General features: G+C 36.9%; 1 protein-coding gene across 1 annotated transcript in view; it reads left to right on the top strand.

Moving 5' to 3' along the window:
- The window catches only part of LOC149815609 (alpha-glucan water dikinase, chloroplastic-like), a 118,173-nt gene that overhangs the window by 67,248 nt on the left and 31,401 nt on the right, over positions 1–19,524 (top strand). The window contains exons 14-16 of the mRNA XM_089989342.1: positions 341–503; positions 577–666; positions 745–930. Coding sequence (XP_089845468.1) covers positions 341–503; positions 577–666; positions 745–930 — 439 coding nt within the window. The remainder of the gene's footprint in view (positions 1–340; positions 504–576; positions 667–744; positions 931–19,524) is intronic.

Raw genomic sequence — 19,524 nt, 5'->3', positions numbered from 1 at the left:
ATAGAAGTTTCTTCTAAACAAAACTCCAACTAAAAAAAACTATCTATAATATATATATATATATATTATTTTACTATTTTTATTTTGGTTAAAATTCTTTTTTTTTTAACTTATTTATCCACACCCATATGGATCATGGATCTCAGTTAACGAGTCCAAGATCCATATGTGTGTCCAAACTCAATGTCAGCTCTTATTATCAATACCTTATATATGTTATATTAATTCAAGACATCGAAAATATAATTATTTAAATAAAAAACATATTTATTAAATTTAAAATAGAGGAAAAATTGCGAGATATTACAGTTAAAATCGTTATTTGTTTTACTTGCTGCAGTGACATCAGCAAGGCACAGGATGGTCTTACCGACTCGCTTCAGAGAATATATCAAAGATACCCTCAGTACAGGGAGATTGTGCGAATGATAATGTTTACTGTAGGTCGTGGAGGCCAGGGGGATGTTGGACAGAGGATCCGAGATGAAATCTTGGTCATCCAGGTATTGCATCTGTTTTGTTGTAATTTGTTATATTTTATCTCTTGCATATTAAGCATCATTATCCATTATGTAGAGAAACAATGATTTCAAAGGTGCAATGATGGAAGAGTGGCACCAGAAACTACATAACAATACAAGTCCAGATGACGTTGTTATCTGTCAGGTACCTTGTCCAAAACATTGTGGGATTTTAGAGTTGAATTTCCCTTATGAGGAATATACTGAACCTTTTTTTTTTCAGGCATTAATTGATTATATAAAGAGTGATTTTAATATCGATGTTTACTGGAATACCTTAAATTCTAATGGCATCACAAAAGAGCGCCTTCTGAGTTATGATCGTGCAATTCATTCTGAACCACAGTTCAGGAGCGACCAGAAGGAGAGTCTTCTACGGGACTTGGGAAACTACTTGAAGACATTGAAGGTTTGTCATAGAATCTGTTAGGCAGTTCCAACCTATCTTACTACCAGAAGCTTGTGTAATTGTAAACACCTAGATGACTTATCTCACCTATCAGGATAATATTTCTAAATTTCGCATGTGTTGTTTTTTCATGGTCATTTTGTTTCTTTTTCTTCTTCTTGAAGTAATACAGAATCATTTGTACATAAATTGTTCAACATGTGATATTATGTTGTTATTTAGGACTTTGATATTAATTGTCTAAATGTTAGGTCTGTAAGATGTGGCACGAGTAGTGTGCAATTGGTTTTACTTTTTAATGTTCTTAAGAACATCATATCTTTGCTACTAATGTATCGTATATGAAATCATCTGTTCTTTGAAGATAAGTTATTCTGAATATTTTCATGCTCAGGTGTTCCCTCTTGTATGAAATTTAGGATTGTCTTTGTTACAGTTTTGTCATGTGGCAACTGTTTACTTGATTTAATATTTAGATCACATAAATGTTCAAGAAAGTTGTATGCATGTCATTTACTGTTCCACAATTAATAATCATACAAATAGATTTTTTTATGCATTGTCTTATATCCTTGCAATCCATGAATTCATGCCCTCTGCGTTTGACGCTGTATGGCTCTATGCTTTGTTTCCTGTAACAGTTATTATCACGTCACAAATGTTTTGAAAAGATTCCATGACTCAGTTGGATCTGACACATGAATATATATGGACTGATTTCTTAGCATCTCTACAGGTTTCATCATTGCCAATTTATGAATTCCACTTTTGAACAATGAAAGTTTAACTGCAGAGTCACACTGGGTGACTATTTAGTGATAAATGTTAACAGTTACACACTTCAGACATGTTCAAAGGATTAACTGGAGAAAATGAAACACTGGACCATGTTAATTATCAAGAGCAATCGGTGAGACTCAAGAAGAGAAACTCAAAAGAGAGGAAGGAGAAAAACTCGTATTCCATTTAAAACGGAACGAAATAATACAACCCTTTAAAAGGGGAAGACTTCTTTGTTACACTACAGGACAAAATACAACTAACTATAGAAGAATGACAGAAATACCCCTGTAAATTAGAATATGTACACTTATGAGGGTTTGCACAAGACTTATATGAAAACTATATTACATGTCAGCACTCCCTCTCAAACTTGGGATGATGCTATCAGAATCATTCCAAGTTTGGAAAGAAATGTTCTAAAATGGGAAGGAGAAAGACTTTTAGTGAACACATCTGAAACTTGCTCTTTCGTTCCCACATGTGAAAGTGATATTATGCCATCTTCATGAGCATGCCTGGTGAAATGACAATCAATTTCTATGTGCTTTGTCCTCACATGAAATTCAAAATTCTTGGCAATGTGGATTGCACTCATGTTGTCACAATAGAGAGGAGTCTTCCCATGAATGTCTATGCCAAGATCTTTTAGTAGCCATCTGATCCATGTGAGCTATGCTGTCACCAGCGCCATGACTCTATATTCAGCTTCGACAGTAGACAATGTTGCACTTTGTTGTTTCTTGCTCTTATGAAATCATTGAGCTTCCAAGAAACACACAAAATCCTGATGTAGATAATCTATCTCTAGTGGATCCCCCAAAATCAACATCACAATATGATGCAAGTGTCACGAGCTGAAGTATATGTTAAATAATGTAACATAATTTAATATGTAATCTCATAGTTTTAGTTTACTTTTAAGTTTAGTTAGGATTAGGTTAATTTATTTAAGTAGGTTAGGTTTCTTTTTCTTTTTTAGTTTATTTTTGGACTTATTTGGCTTTATGCTTTTTTTACCAAAGTCAAAAAACATAAAGTAGAGAGAGATGTTGGACTCCCAACAGCTCTATTTAGAGCCGTTGGGAGCCCAACACTCCCTCATTCCCTCTCTTCCTTGTATTATAAATATGGGGTGTTACTCCCTTGTAACTTGCACTTTTGTAAAGCCCCCTTTTGGGACTCAAGATATTGAAGTTGATATTTTTTTACGTTTGTGCATTTGTATCTATGCCTTTGTGCACTTGTGAGAGTTCTCTTTTTATGCCTTTATGCACACTTTTGTGTTTCTAGTATTGTGTTTATACACAAAATCTCTTTTATAGAGATTTTCACATGGTATCCAAGCAAGGTTGCTTGGGAAGGAAAATCTTGTGATTCTTCACAATATCAAGTGCCTCGAAAAGCATGCCTTCAATTTTTTCGAGATTGGCGTAAAGGCTTCTTTTCATCAAATATTTTAGAAGATTACTACAACAAGTAAGAGTTAAAATCTCTTTGTGGTACATATTTTTCTCCTTCATCTTATCTCTCTAATGGGTGAAAAAGACTCCCATTTCTCTCTTGGCTTTAAGCTCAATGGTTCCAATTATCATGTATGGGCCGAAAATATGGAAGCTCATATTAAAGGAAATGGACTTTGGGGATATGTTCAAGGTTCCATAACGGAACCCGACCAAAAAATTACGATGGTTGAAAGAGGAGAAATCAAAATTCTTGGAGAAGAAAGACAAAAAGCTCTTGAAGAATATTCAAATAAACATGAGGAATGGGAAATGAGAAACTTCAAGATCCTATCTTGGATCTTCTCATCTGTTAAAACCAAGATCAATGCTAACATCATCAAATTCAAGAAAGCCTCCGAAGCTTGGCATTATCTTGAGAAGATGTATACTTCACGAGACTTATCTCACAAGTACTATCTTCAAAAGAGGGCCTTGACCCTACAACAAAATGAGATATCTATTCGTGAGTACTTTGCCGAATTATCCTCTATTTGGGATGAGCTTGCCATGCTTGAACCCAAGTGGAGTGGCAAAGCTATTGAACTTAAATACAAGCAATTAGAGGAAGATCACTTCTTTAACTTCCTAAATGGTCTTCAACCTGAATTTGAACAAATTCGATCCTCTCTTCTATCTTCTTTTACATCTCCTTTCATTGAAGATGTTATTACTAAGTTAAGTGGAGAGGAAACTCGTATGGGCATTAGGAAGCAAAATCCAAGTGTTCTTGCAATGCCCACAAATCAAGATGAATGTGAAGGAGCTAATGCAGTGTCTAGGCCCAACAACAACTTGAGGACATATAAACCTCCTCACTTTAAAAACCAAAATCAAGGATATAATGGTGGTCAAGGCGAAAGAAGGGACAATAGCAAAATTGTGTGCCACTTTTGCAAGGAACCCGGTCACATCGAACCGGTTTGTCTTAAATGGAAGAAACTACTTGAAATGACAACCATATCTCAACCACAAAAAGAGGAATCTACAAGTGAAACTCTCTCTCTAAATTAAATTATGAAAGCTCTTCATCCTCTTCTTAAGGGAGCTATTTCTGGTGCCGCCGTATCCACTCCTTCTCTTCTAGGTAAAACTTCTTGGCTTTTAGATTCGGGTGCATCTTTTTATATGTCTTCAAACATCTCTTCTCTTTCCGAATATTCTAAAATTTTGTCACCATCTTTTGTTTCAACCGCGGATGGCACTTCTCTTGAAATTAAGGGGATTGAAAAGTTTGAAATTTTGAAACTCAAAATTTCTTTATTCTCAAAATTAGATTTATATCTAAATTGAATTTGAACTTACTTTTCGTCTCTCAAATCTCGGACCTTGGATGTGACATTCAATTTTCATCTAATAAGTGTTTAATACAGGATCACTGGTCCGGAAAGTTGATTGAGGAAGGCTCTAGGAAGGAAGACTTGTACTATGTGGATTCTCTCCAAATCCCTAAAACCCCTTTTTGTAATTTGGCCCAACATAAAGACATAAATGTTTGACACAAAAGACTTGGTCATCCCAACATCACCAAGTTATCCTATTTGCATTTTATTAAAAATCTTTGTAAAAGTACTTTCTCTTGAAATGATTGTATTCTTAAAAAAATAAGAAGTATGCCTTTTGAACAAAGATCTATGTTTACCACAAAACCTTTTGAAATTGTTCATTCGGATGTTTGGGGACCGGCACCTGTCATATCCAAGGGAGGCTTTGCCTATTATGTGATTTTTTGTGGATGATTTTTCTTGATATTGTTGGATATATTTTCTTAAACATAAGCACAAAGTGTTTTCATGTTTTAAATCATATCATATGATAATTAAGAATCAATTTAATAGTAATTTAAAGATTTTTAGGACCGATTCCGGAGGCGAATATCTTTCTAATGAATTTAAGAAATATCTTGAAGACTATGGTATTGTCCATCAAAGATCGTGTCCTAAGACCCCACAAAAAAATGGGTTAACCGAAAGGAAGCATAAACATATCATTGAAACCACTAGAACCCTTCTTATTTCCCAAAGTATTCCAATTTTTTTTTGGGCTGAAGCGGCTCTTGCTTCAGTTTATCTTATTAATCATCTTCCATCCAAAAATTTAGACAAAATCTCTCCTTTCGAAACTCTATATGAAAAAGAACTCAATTATAATAGATTGAGAGTTTTTTGTTATAAGTGTTTTGTCCTTACAGATAAGAATGATAAACTCTCACCTAAAGTCATTCCTTGTGTTTTTCTTGGCTACTCCGAAACCCAAAAAGGGTTTCGATGTTATGATACTAAAAATGATAAGTTATATGTCTCAAGGAATGTAATATTTTTGGAAAATGATAGTGGTTTTGAAAAGAATGAATCTCATTTAGAAAATGCCGACTATTCCTTTCTCTTTGATCTTTTATCTAAAGATGATGATATCTTTAGTGATGATGAATCAACATATAACAGTGACAATGAAGTGGTTGAAATCAACAATAATTCTACCTCTCAAGAAGAAAATATAACTAGAGACCCTATCACCTATACTCATAGAGATAGACGCACTTTTAGAAGTGCTATTGAGCAATATAGTGAATCTAGCGAATCTATCCCCCCACATGATTCAAACCCTAGAAGAACTGAGAGAACTAGAAGAACTCCCTCTAGATTCGTATCTTTTGATTCTTTCTCTCCTAAATATCGGGCTTGCTTAAGTGCCATTCACTTATATTTTGAACCAAATTTTTTTGAAGATGCCAAACGATGTATTAAATGGAGAGAAGCCATGGAAAATGAACTCAAAGTGCTTATGAAAGCCAACACTTGGGAATTTCAAATGCTTTCCAGTGGAAAGAAAACTATAGGATGTCGATGGGTGTTCAAAGTCAAAACCAAGAGTGATGGATCTCTTGAGAGGTATAAAGCTTGTCTTGTAACTAAAGGGTATAGTCAAGAATACAGGATTGACTATGAAGAGACATTTGCTCCAGTAGCTCGTATGGTTACTGTCAGATGTCTCATCACCATTGCTTCTATTTGAAAATGAAATATTTACCAAATGGATGTCAAAAATGCCTTTCTAAATGGTGATCTTAATGAAGAAGTCTACATGGATGCTCCACCTGGTATGAAAATTCCTAAAAATAAAGTTTTTCATCTTCGTAAAGCTCTTTATGGCTTGAAACAAGATCCCAATGCTTGGCACAATAGGTTTAACAATGTAATGACTGAAAATGGTTTTACTTCATGCTATACTGACACCGCATTGTTTGTTAAGAAATCTGATGCAGGGATTGTTATATTGCTATTATATGTTGATGATATGTTAATAACAGGTAATGATGTCAAAGGAATCAAGAGCATTAAATCTATTCTGTCTTCAAGATTTGAAATGTCAGACTTAGGATTTCTGACATATTTTTTGGGAATTGAGGTTGCCTATTCTCACGGAGGCTATTTTTTGTCTCAAACTAAACCTGCTTGTGAGATTCTTGACAGATCAGGAATCACAGATGACAAGGTCTGTGAAACTCCTGAAATAGTAGGTTCAAAGATGAAGATTGATGATGGGATTCTCTTAAAAGATCCTACACCTTACCAGCAACTGGTTGGATCTTTAATGTATCTCAGCATTATGAGGCTTGATATTTCTCATGCAGTACATGTTGCTAGTCCGTTTCAACATGCACTTATTAAAGTTCATATAAGCGTCATTCTCCATATCATCAGATACATAAAGGGCACAGTAAACAATGGGGTATTTCTATCTTCTTCTTTTGAATTGAATTTAATTGCTTATATTGACTCTGATTGGGGAGGTGACTCAAATAACCGTCACTCCACCGCTGATTTTTGTATTTTTTTAGGGGAATCTTTAATTTCTTGGAGATGCAAGAAACAACATAAGGTCTTACTTTCATCCACAGAAGCCGAATATAGAGCCATGGCATCTACTACCATGGAGATTGTTTGGATTCACAACTTACTGGAATATATGAATATTCAAGTTCAAGGGCCCACAAAACTATGTTGTGATAATAAAAGTGCAATTTACATTGCCAAAAATCACACATTTCATGAGTGCACAAAGTGTTAGAAATCCACCCGTACCTACGTTGAGAAAGAGAGAGAGAGACGAAGAGATGAAAGCAAGAGGTGAGCGGATGTCACGATTTCTGTATGAAATCGTGACCTAAACTATTCATTTATAACTTAATTTTACAAAGGTATGGATCCGGGTCTGGTGTATCCAGACCCGATTAAAATATAACGTATATTGTACACATTTTTTTTTACATGGATCGGGTCGGATCCTTTTGCACCTTTTTCACCCCCCTCAAGTTGATCATGGTTTTGGACCATGAACAACTTGCCTTTAAGCATCCAAAAACGATCCTTTGTTAACCCTTTGGTAAATATGTCTGCAACTTGTCTTTCAGTACTAATGAATTCAGGTTCAATCTCTTTTTCTTCAACCTTCTGTCTCACAAAGTATTGGTCAATCTCAATGTGCTTAGCACGACTGTGATGTACTGGATTGAATGACATGTTGATAGCACTTTGGTTGTCACATAGCAAGGTAGTGTGAGAGATCATTTCTCCTACTTCAGTTAGTAGATGCCTGATCCATGTGACTTCTACAGTAGCAGCAGCCATGGATCTATACTCAGCCTCAGTGCTTGATCTAGCGATAGCCTTTTGTTTTCTATTGCTCCAAGAGACTAAATTTCTTTCAATGTAGACACAATATCCTGATGTAGATCTTCGTTCGTCAGGATCTCCCGCCCAGTCTGCATCACAGTATACTGTAAGTTCGTGCTCATCTTTGCCATATGACTGTGGTGAATATATCAATCCATCCCCAATAGTCCCTTTCAGATATCTAAGGATTCTCTTGACCGCTTCCATATGTCCAGTACATGGCGCATGCATAAATTGAGACACTTGATTGACTGAATAAACGATGTTAGGTCTAGTGAATGTGAGGTACTGTAACATTCTTATTATGCTTCGATACCTGGTGGGGTTATCACACAGATCTCCATCATCAGTGCTAAGTTTTTGATGAAGCACACTTGGAGTTCCTAGAGGTTTGCAGTCTTTCATACCTGCCTTGTTGAGAACGTCTACGGTGTACTTATGCTGAGTGAGTGTCAAACCATGAGTCTGGTTATCAACTTCTACACCAAGAAAATAACGTAGAACTCCAAGATCTTTCATTTTGAACCTTTGACCTAGCAAGCCTTTTACTTCTTGACTGTGAGCAGTAGAGTTTTCTGTGATGATAATATCATCGACATAAATTAATAATAGAGTGGTTACAGTCTGACTTTTAAAAATAAATAATGAGTGGTCCAGCATGGAACGTGAAAATCCATGTTTCTGAATTTCTAGAGAGAAGCTATCAAACCAAGAGCGAGATGCTTGCTTCAGACCATAGATAGCTCTGTTTAATCTGCACACATGGGTTTTACAATTTTGTTCTTGATATCCAGGGGGTTGCTCCATGTATACTTCCTCCTTCAAATCTCCATGCAAGAATGCATTTTTCACATCGAGCTGACTCAGCTTCCATCCTTGTTTAACGGCCAGAGAAATAATAATTCGAATTGTTCCCATTCTTAAAACCGGACTAAAAGTCTCATCATAGTCTTGCCCTGCTTCTTGAGTGAATCCTTTTGCCATAAGCCTTGCCTTATATCGTTCAATGGTTTCATCTGGCTTGTACTTTATTTTGTAGACCCATTTACATCCGACAACATTTTTGTCAGGTGGTCTGGGAACAACTTCTCAGGTTCCACATTCATGTAAGGCTTGCATTTCATCATTCATGGCTTCTATCCATTTGGTAGAAGTGGCTGCCTGATAGTACATAGTGGGCTCATCTTCCTTATTGAGTGCAGTTAAAAAGAGTTGAAGATCCAAGGAGAAGTTGTTATAGCTAACCCACCTGTCAATGGGATGTCGTATGCAGTTTGATTTTCTAACCTCAAGAGTATGAGGAGTTGGATTGGCGACTGAGACATGATCTGAATGACTTGACGCTGTCGGTCTCTATCTAGAATAGACAATGCCTTTGTATCTGCCTGGTACTTCCTCTGCATTCTGTGATCCCGACGTCCCAATGTTCTCAAACATCTCTTCTTCTTGTTGTACGCAATCTGAGGAACATGCTTCATTGGAGCCAGCACAAAGTTCTGAACTCAGCCAAGGATAGTAAACTTCAGTTGGCATGTTTGTTGCGTCAGCTCTGTCATCAAAGTTTTGTTCATCAAAGACAACATTTCTTGAGATTCTGATATATTTGTTGGTGGGATCATAACACCTATATCCTTTGTAGTCATCTGCATATCCCACAAACCTACACTTCTGGGCCTTGTCTTGAAACTTGTTTCTCAGAGACTGATCAATATGCACATAGCAAACACATTTAAAAATACGCAGATCATGATAACTAGGATGAGCTCCAAAAAGACAGTGATAAGGAGACTTATTTTCCAGAACAACCATGGGCATGTTAAATTATATACCTAATCATTCAAATGTAATATATATATTTTATATATATAAGGTAATACATATACATATATTAATATATATGTATATGTATCTACTTATTATATATATAAAATATATATTTCTGTTTTGTTTAGCCATAGGGGTAGAATAGTCTTTTCCTCTATTTTACGCACATTCATTTTATGAATGTGATTGTAATTTGTTTTTTCTTTTTCTTTTTCTTTATTTTCATTTTTCTTTTTGTAAAGTACCAAAAGGTACCTTGGGGGGCCCACTAGCATAGACGTTGGGCCCTCTCCAACGGTCACATTTGTGACCGTTGGAGGGGCTCCAACGTCTATGAGTGGAGCCCCTCCAAGGCTCCTCTTGTGTTGTTATAAATAAGGGTTTCACCCCCTTGTATTTTTCATGGCTTTGAGTCAAAGCCCAAGTTCTCAATAAATCGATTCCATTGTTTTTATGCCTTTGTGCATTTGTGAGTTATTTGTGGGTTGTGCTTTTTGTGCACAAGTGTTCTAAAGTGTTCTTATTGTGCTTTCGTGGTGGGTTTAATATCAAGAATATTAAGGTCTTGATATTAGTATCTTATTGAAGATACTTTCACATGGTATCAGAGCCAGGTTGGAAGAAAGAGGATTGTGCATCTCGTCTCTTGTGAAGCATCTCGAAAAACGTGCCCTCAAGCTAGTGAAGTTTTTGAGTGAAGCATTTACTTCGGGCAATATTTTAGAAGCAACTTTTGTCAAGAAAAGGTTGAAAATCCGTTAAGGTACGCATTATTTTCCATCTTCTCTTCTCTCTAATGGGTGAAAAAGACTCATTTTTCCCTTGGGTTTAAACTTAGTGGTTCGAACTACCATGTTTGGGCCGGCAATATGGAAGCCCATATCAAAGGAAAAGGCCTTTAGGGTTACGTTCAAGGCTCCATATCAGAACCCAAACCCAAGCTTTCTATTATAGAGAAAGGGGAAATTAAGATTCTTGAAGGAGAAGATAGACAAAAGGCCTTAGAAGAATATTCCAAAAGGCATGATGAGTAGGAAATGAAGAACTTCAAAATATTGTCTTGGATTTTTTCGTCCGTAGAAACCAAGATCAATGCCAACATCATTAAGTTTAAAAGGGCCTCCGAAGCTTGGTTGTACCTTGAAAAAATGTATACTTCGAGGGACTTGTCTCATAAATACTATCTCCAAAAGAAAGCCTTGACTCTTCAACAAAATGATTTATCCATTCGGGAATATTTTGCCGAATTGTCATCTATTTGGGACGAGCTTGCCATGCTCGAACCAAAACGGAGCGGAGAAGCTATTGAATTAAGGCACAATCAACTAGAGGAAGATCGATTTTTCAACTTCCTAAATGGTCTTAGACCCGAATTTGAGCAAATTCGGTCCTCTCTTCTATCGGCCTTCACCTCCCCATCTATTGAAGATGTCATCACCAAGCTAAGTGGTGAGGAAACACGTATGGGGATTAGTAAAAGTAACCCAAGCATCCTTGCTACACCTTCTCAAAGTGACTATGAAGTGGTTAATGCCGTGTCAAGACCCGGAAATAATTTGAAGACCTACAAACCGCCCCATTTCAAAAATCAAGGGCAAAATGATCGATATGGCAAGAGAGATTATAACAAATTAACTTGCCATTTTTGTAAAGAACCGGGACATATCAAACCCAATTGTCCCAAATGGAAGAAATTTCTTGCCGCGGCTTTAGCATCCCAATCGGAGGAACGGCCTTCAACTTCAAATGAACCTCTTTCGCTTCATCAAATTGTGGATGCTCTTCAACCTCTTCTCAAAGGAGGCATTTCTGGAGCCGCTATGTCATCCTCTTCCTCTCTTTGTAAGACATCTTGGTTACTTGATTCTGGTGCTTCGTTTCATATGACTCCAAGTCATTGTTTTCTTTCTGATTATTCTAAAAATTGTCTTCCATCTTTTGTCTCAACGGCGGATGAAACCCCTCTTGAAATTAAAGGAATGGGCAATTTTGAAAAACAAGACTTCTTTATCCCAAAAATTCGTCTTATACCAAAACTAAACTTAAATTTACTTTCCGTTTCTTAACTCTCGGACTGTGGTTGCGATATAAAATTCTCTTCTAATAAATGTTGGATACAGGATCGCCAGTCCGGGAAATTGATTGGGGAAGGCTCTAGGAGAGGAGACCTCTACTATGTTGATTTTCTTAAAATTCCCAAGAATCAATTTTGTAATGTTGCTCAAAACAAAGATATTCATGTATGGCATAAGAGATTGGGTCATCCCAACATTGTTAAAATCTCTTATTTGCCTTTTATTAATCATCTTTGTAATGAAAATTTTGTTTGTAATGAATGTATTCTTGGAAAAATGAGAAGTCTTCCTTTTCCTCAAAGATCCATGTTTACAACAAAACCTTTTGAAATTGTTCACTCCGATGTATGGGGTCCGGCTCCGGTGATATCCAAGGGAGGTTTCTCTTACTATGTTATCTTTGTGGACGATTTCACTAGGTTTAGTTGGATATATTTTCTTAAACATAAACATGAAGTTTTCTCAATATTTAAAACATTTCATATGATGGTTTTAAATCAATTCAATGAAAATTTAAAAATTTTTAGAACCGATTCGGGTGGTGAATACCTTTCCAATGAATTCAAAAGCTATCTTGAAAACTATGGAATTCTCCATCAAAAGTCTTGTCCCAAAAACCCCCAACAAAATGGGTTGGCTGAACGAAAACATAGGCATATTATTGAAACCACACGAACTTTGCTCATTTCCCAAAATATTCCGAAAAAACTTTTGGCGGAGGCCGCTCTTACTTCTGTCTATCTCATAAATAGACTTCCATCTAAAAACTTGAACAAGATTTCCCCATTTGAAAAATTATATGAAAAAGAACCTGATTATAGCAGGTTAAGGGTTTTTGGATGTAAATGTTTTGTCCTTACTGATAAAAATGACAAACTCTCTCCTAAGGCCATTCCTTGTGCCTTTCTTGGTTATTCTGAAACTCATAAAGGTTTTCGCTGTTATGATGTTAAGAGTGATAAACTATATGTTTCCAGAAATGTAAGCTTCTTGGAAAATGTTAGTGGTTTCGAAAAACTTGAAACCAGTGACGAGAATATTGACTATTCTTTTCTGTTTGATTTATTAACTGAAGATGATGATACTAGTGATGATGAAACAAATCAAAATGATGAAACTTATTCTGATCAACACATCAATGAAGAACCACATAGAGATCCTATAACTTACTCTCATAGAGATAAGAGTACTTTTAGAAGTGCCCTCGAAAGATATGATAGTGAGTCTACCCCTCCAAGTAAAGGAAATCTTCGTAGGACCGAAAGATCAAGAAGACCTCCTTCTAGGTTCATCTCATATGAGTCTTTTTCACCAAAATATAGAGCATGTCTAAGCGCCATTCACTCATACATAGAACCTAGGGATTTCGAGGAAGCACGAAAATGCTCGGAATGGATAGTTGCTATGAATAATGAACTTGAAGCCCTAAAGAAAGCAAAGACCTGGGAGTTTCAAGACCTTTCTAAAGACAAGAAAGCAATAGGGTGTAGATGGGTATTTAAAGTCAAAACTAAGAGTGATGGGTCTCTTGAGAGATATAAGGCCCGCTTAGTTGCAAAAGGATATGGTCAAAAATATGGGATTGATTATGAGGAGACTTTTGCCCTCGTTGCTCGAATGGTCACCGTCTGATGTCTTATAACTGTTGCCTCAATCAATAAATGGAACATCTATCAGATGGATGTTAAGAATGCGTTTTTAAGCGGAGATTTAAACGAAGAAGTATATATGGATGCTCCTCCTGGTATGGAGTATCCTAAAGGAAAAGTGCTTCGTCTTCGGAAAGCACTTTATGGTTTAAAACAAGCTCCCAAGGCTTGGTATGATAGGTTTAACTCCATAATGTTAGAAAATGATTTCTCATCCTGCTTTACTGATACTGCTTTGTTTGTTAGAAAATCTAATGCAGGGATTGTCATTCTACTACTTTATGTGGATGACATGCTTATAACTGGGAGCGACTCTAAAGGGATTAAAAGCATAAAATCCATTTTAAAGGATAAGTTTGAAATGTCTGACTTAGGCTTCTTAACTTATTTTTTGGGTATTGAGGTAGCTTACTCTCATAGAGGATATTTTCTATCTCAAACTAAGCTTGCATTTGAGATTATTGACAGGTCAGGTATTACAGATGATAAAGTTTGTGAAACTCCTGCTATAGTAGGAGCTAAAATGAAGATTGATGATGGTGTTCTCCTCTCCGATCCTACTCCCTACAAGCAACTAGTAGGATCGTTGATGTACCTAAGTATCACCAGACCAGATATCTCACATGCGGTGCATACGGCAAGTCAATTTCAGCATGCACCAACTTCTGTTTACATGGGTGCTATCTTACGTGTCGTAAGATACCTAAAGCACACTATTAATAAGGGAGTTTTTCTGTCTTCTTCTTCTGAGTTAAGATTGATTGCATATACTGACTCTGATTGGGGAGGTGACCCAAATAACCGTCACTCCACCATTAGTTTTTGTGTATTCTTAGGAGACTCATTAATCTCATGGAGATGTAAGAAGCAGCAAAAGGTGTCTTTATCATCAACTGAAGTGGAATATCATGCTATGGCGACTACTACCATGGAAATTGTCTGGATTCATCAGTTGTTGGAAGACATGGGGATCACTATTGAAGGGCCTACCAAGCTTTGCTGTGACAACAAAAGTGCAATTTATATTGCTTAAAATCATACTTTTCATGAGCGGACCAAACACATAGAGATGGATTGTCACTACGTTCGGGAGGCATACCTCAAAGGAATCATTGACCTACCATATGTCACATCCGAATATCAATTGGCGGACTTCTTCACTAAATCCTTGTGTGCTCCGCGCTTCAACTTTCTTCTTAGCAAACTCTCGGTCATCCTGCCCTAAGTTTGAGGGGGGGTGTTAAATTATATACCTAATCATTCAAATGTAATATATAGATTTTATATATATAAGGTAATACATATACATATATTAATATATATGTATATGTATCTACTTATTATATATATAAAATATATATTTCTGTTTTGTTTAGCCGTAGGGGTAGAATAGTCTTTTCCTCTATTTTACGCACATTCATTTTATGAATGTGATTGTAATTTGTTTTTTATTTTTATTTTTCTTTATTTTCATTTTTCTTTTTGTAAAGTACTAAAAGGTACCTTGGGGGGCCCACTAGCATAGATGTTGGGCCCTCTCCAACGGTCACATTTGTGACCGTTGGAGGGGCTCCAACGTCTATGAGTGGAGCCCCTCCAAGGCTCCTCTTGTGTTGTTATAAATAGGGGTTTCACCCCCTTGGATTTTTCATGGCTTTGAGTCAAAGCCCAAGTTCTCAATAAATCGATTCCATTGTTTTTATGCCTTTGTGCATTTGTGAGTTATTTGTGGGTTGTGCTTTTTGTGCACAAGTGTTCTAAAGTGTTCTTATTGTGCTTTCGTGGTGGGTTTAATATCAAGAATATTAAGGTCTTGATATTAGTATCTTATTGAAGATACTTTCACAGGGCTGTCTATTTATCACATGCACGGCAGAATGGAAAGCTTATGTCCAGAGGTTGATGGGAAGATTACTGTCATGAAGCATACTTATGGTACTTTCAACGATATGTCTATGTTTTCGTTCAACAATTTCATTTTGTTGAGGAGTGTGAGGGCATGACACCCTTCTTCCTATTCCGTTATTTCGAAGAAAAGAAATAAAATCACAAGATGAGAATTCCCCACCTCCATCATATTGGAAAAATTGAATGGACTCAGAGAATTGATTTTTGACCAAGGAAAGAAAATTTTGAAACAAAGAGAAGACTTCTGACTTATTTTTTATGAAATATATCCAAGTGTATCGAGAATAACTATCAACAAATATTAGGTAGTATCTGCTTCCAGATCCAGAGACAATTGGGGCGGGTCCCCATACATCAGAACAAATAATCTCAAAGGGTTTTGAAGCTCTCTTATTAATTGAATGAAAAGGCAATACATGACTCTTGCATGAAAGACAACTGGAACACTTATGACTGCTCTCATCCCCATTGAGACTTTCTTTTGGAATGAGATTATTAGAGGCAAGTTTTTCAATAAAATGACCCTCACAATGTCCTAATCGACTATGCCATAAGAATGGCTTATTACATTCAGAAATACTAAAAACATTAGTATAAAAGGGTGAACATGACTCTAATGAAGGCTTCGAATTCAGATGAACAGGGCGAACACCATGACATGGAGCTTCTTCAAAGATGCCTCGTCTCTTTTTTGCAGCGAATGTTTCCCTCGTGCGTAGGTCTTTGACCTGCACAGAAGAGGGGGTAAATTCAACTGAAGCATTATTATCATCAATAAATTTGGAAACAGAGACAATATTTTTCTTGATGTCAGGAGCATGAAGAACGTCAGAAAGAGTAAGAGTAGAATATGACATGGGAATGACAGTTTTTACAACATGAGAAACAGGATGGTGGGATCCATCTCTAGTGACAATCTTACTTTTTCCAAAATAAGGAATAGGGTTAGAAATTTTACCTGCATCGCTTGTCACATGAGTCACTGCCCCTGAGTCGACAAACCAAGTGCCTTCATCATTCTGCTTCAATTTCAACTCTGACAAGGCAGATATCAGCAAATCTTTAATTTCTCCACTGTCTTTGGTATTTGTGAATCTTCTTTTGGTTTCTGTCTGTGGACCCTTTCCTTTATTTTCTGGTTATGCCAACAGTTCACCTTGATATGCCCCTTTTTGTTACAAAGGAAGCAAGTAGGGATGGATCTTGGTCCTTGCGCATGAGCTAACATGTTTGGAGTGAGAAACAGACCACACCCTCCGTATCCACTTCGCCCTTGTCCTCCTCGTCCCCGTCCTTTACCATAAATCACGCCTGTGGCAAAAACTTCTTGAGAATTTGGGTGAATGTGTGTTTCTTCAGAGAATCTCTTCAGAGTCATTTCATACTGGATCAATTTGGCTCGTAGCTCGTCAAAGTTAGGAAGAACAATAAGGCACAATAGTGAAGTGACTATCATATTGTAGTCAGCTCCCAATCCACTCAGAGTTTGTTGCACCATGTCATTGTCACTTACGGCACATCCTATAACTGCAAGTTGATCTGTAATGATCTTTATCTTGTTCAAATATTCCATGATGGTCATGGAGTCTTTTTTTAACAGCTGAAATTCTCTTTTCAGAAAAACCACCCTTGCTTGAGAAACCTGCGAATACGTCTGAACCAATCGTTCCCAGAGTTGTAGTGTTGTACAATTCTCGGGAATGACAACAAGGACCTCTTGAGACAGGGTTGAGGTGATGTATGCAACAACTGATTGATCTTTCTTTTCCCAATTGAGAAATTCTATATTTTTGACATACACGATCGAACTCGCCCCTTGATCATCTTTCTCTTCTCTCAAAGCAAATTCTGGTGGGACTGGGGTGGTTCCATCCAGGTAACCTAAGAGACCTTGGCTCCTTATAAAAGGAATGATTTGCCTCTTCCAAATCAAGAAGTTTGAGGTATTCAACTTTTCAGAAACGAGTTGATTGAGAAAACTTGAAGAAATATGTGATTGGGAGGAATAAGGATCCATAGAGAATGAAATTCAGCAAGAGTGCTCACGAAGTGCTCAGCCCCTTTTTTTTTTACGGCTGTCAGGTTCGGAGAATAGAGAGAGGCTGTTAGATTCAGAGAATAGAGAGACTGATCCCCTTTGTTTGCACTCGAGAAAATTGATGTTGAAACTTTCCCACGTTAAATGTATTTTCAAACAAGTATCCAAAGAGAAACAGGAAAGAGAACTTCACAACAAATATATTTGAATATGTAGAAATATATGCGTGGAGGGGATTGGACAAACGATAGCAATAAAAAGGAGTCACGCAGGCAATATCCAACAAAAAAAACTGAAATGGGCACTCGATAGGTCTGGGTTTCAGCCACTCGTTTTTGTTTTTTGTTTTTTTATGATCTGGGTTCACGTGAACAGGATTCACGTGAATCTCAGATCCAAGAGATAAGCAAGCCCACGTGCGATGTGGATACACAGAAAAAAATTTCAGAAAAGGGAAAAGAACGAGGAGGAAAGAACGAGAGAAGAAGGAAACGAAGAAGAGTAGAAAAAAGGGAAAAACCTCAAAACTCCGATGGTCACACCTGCCGGAAGCCTCCTTCCTTTTTTTTTTGCCCTTAGACAGATCTTCGCTCTGATACCATGTTAGAAATCCACCCGTACCTGCGTTGAGAAAGAGAGAGAGAGAGAGAGACGAAGAGGTGAAAGCAATAGGTGAGCGACTGTCACGATTTCTGTATGAAATTGTGACCTAAACTATTCATTTATAACTTAATTTTACAGAGGTATGGATCCGGGTCTGGTGTATCCAGAACCGATTAAAATATAACGTATATTGTACACATTTTTTTTTACATGGATCGGGTCGGATCTCGGGTTGGATCCTTTTGCACCTTTTTCACAAAGCACATTGAGATAGACTGCCATTATGTTCGTGAAGAATACTTAAGAAGAACCATATACCTTCCATATGTTACATCAGAATACCAACTAGCAGACTTCTTCACCAAAGCGCTGTGCTCTCCAAGATTTAACTTCTTTGGTAAACTTTCGGTTATGTCACCCTAAGTTTGAGGGGTGGTGTTAAATAATGTAACATAATTTAATATGTAATCTCATAGTTTTAGTTTACTTTTAAGTTTAGTTAGGATTAGGTTAGTTTATTTAACTAGGTTAGGTTTCTTTTTCTTTTTTAGTTTATTTTTGGACTTATTTGGCTTTATGCTTTTTTGACCAAAGTCAAAAAGCATAAAGTAGAGAGAGCTGTTAGAGCTGTTGGGAGTCCAACACTCCTTTATTCCCTCTCTTCCTTGTATTATAAATATGGGGTGTTACCCCCTTGTAACTTACACTTTTGTAAAGCCCCCTTTTGGGACCCAAGATATTGAAGTTGATATTTTTTTACGTTTGTGCATTTGTATCTATGCCTTTGTGCACTTGTGAGAGTTCTCCTTTTATGCCTTTGTGCACACTTTGTATTTCTAGTATTGTGTTTATACACAAAATCTCTTTTTATAGAGATTTTCACAGTATATGCTTTGGTGTGCCACTTATGGGCAAGAGAATACTTTGAGAATATGACCTCTTATGGGCCAACACATGAAAACACAAGAATGAGCCACTAAGGGCTGAGAACACGCATAAAAACAATTAATATTATTGTGGAATAATCCCTTGGCGAAGACTTAAATAAGGAGAGGGGGCAGACCCATCTATATATACATGTGAAGGCTCATAGAGAGTCGTTGGGACCTACCCAATGGCTAGAATTCTCATAGAGAGTCTGTGCAACTGTTAACGTATACAGCAAGATATTTGGTACTCACTTGGAATGTTATCAACATCAAGACACATGATCTTAGCCGTGTCCTCCTATATATATAGCCGAGTCCCCGTGTCCAAAATTTTTGAAATTGCGCCGCACCCATGTGACATAGTCTTGAGACAATTGATATCTATGAGCCTAGTTTGATTGCTCATACACTTGTTTCAAATACTCCCAACATTCCCTTGCTTCCTCAAACTTCACAATATTCAGGGCAATGTTTTGCTTAATCGGGCTCGAAAGCCTGGACTTGACCTTGGCATTGTCTCTGTCCCACTCATCAAATGTCTAATCATAGTCCTCATTATCAACTTAAGGCTTTCATTTTTAGCCATCTAGGTATCCTCCATACCGCAACT

This window comes from Nuphar pumila, chromosome 15, assembly GCF_984573655.1.
Source record: "Nuphar pumila chromosome 15, dmNupPumi1.hap1.1, whole genome shotgun sequence".
NCBI classification, from domain to species: Eukaryota; Viridiplantae; Streptophyta; class Magnoliopsida; order Nymphaeales; family Nymphaeaceae; genus Nuphar; species Nuphar pumila.
The sequence above is the reverse complement of the archived record's forward strand: the minus strand, read 5'-3'. Positions and strand labels throughout refer to the sequence as shown.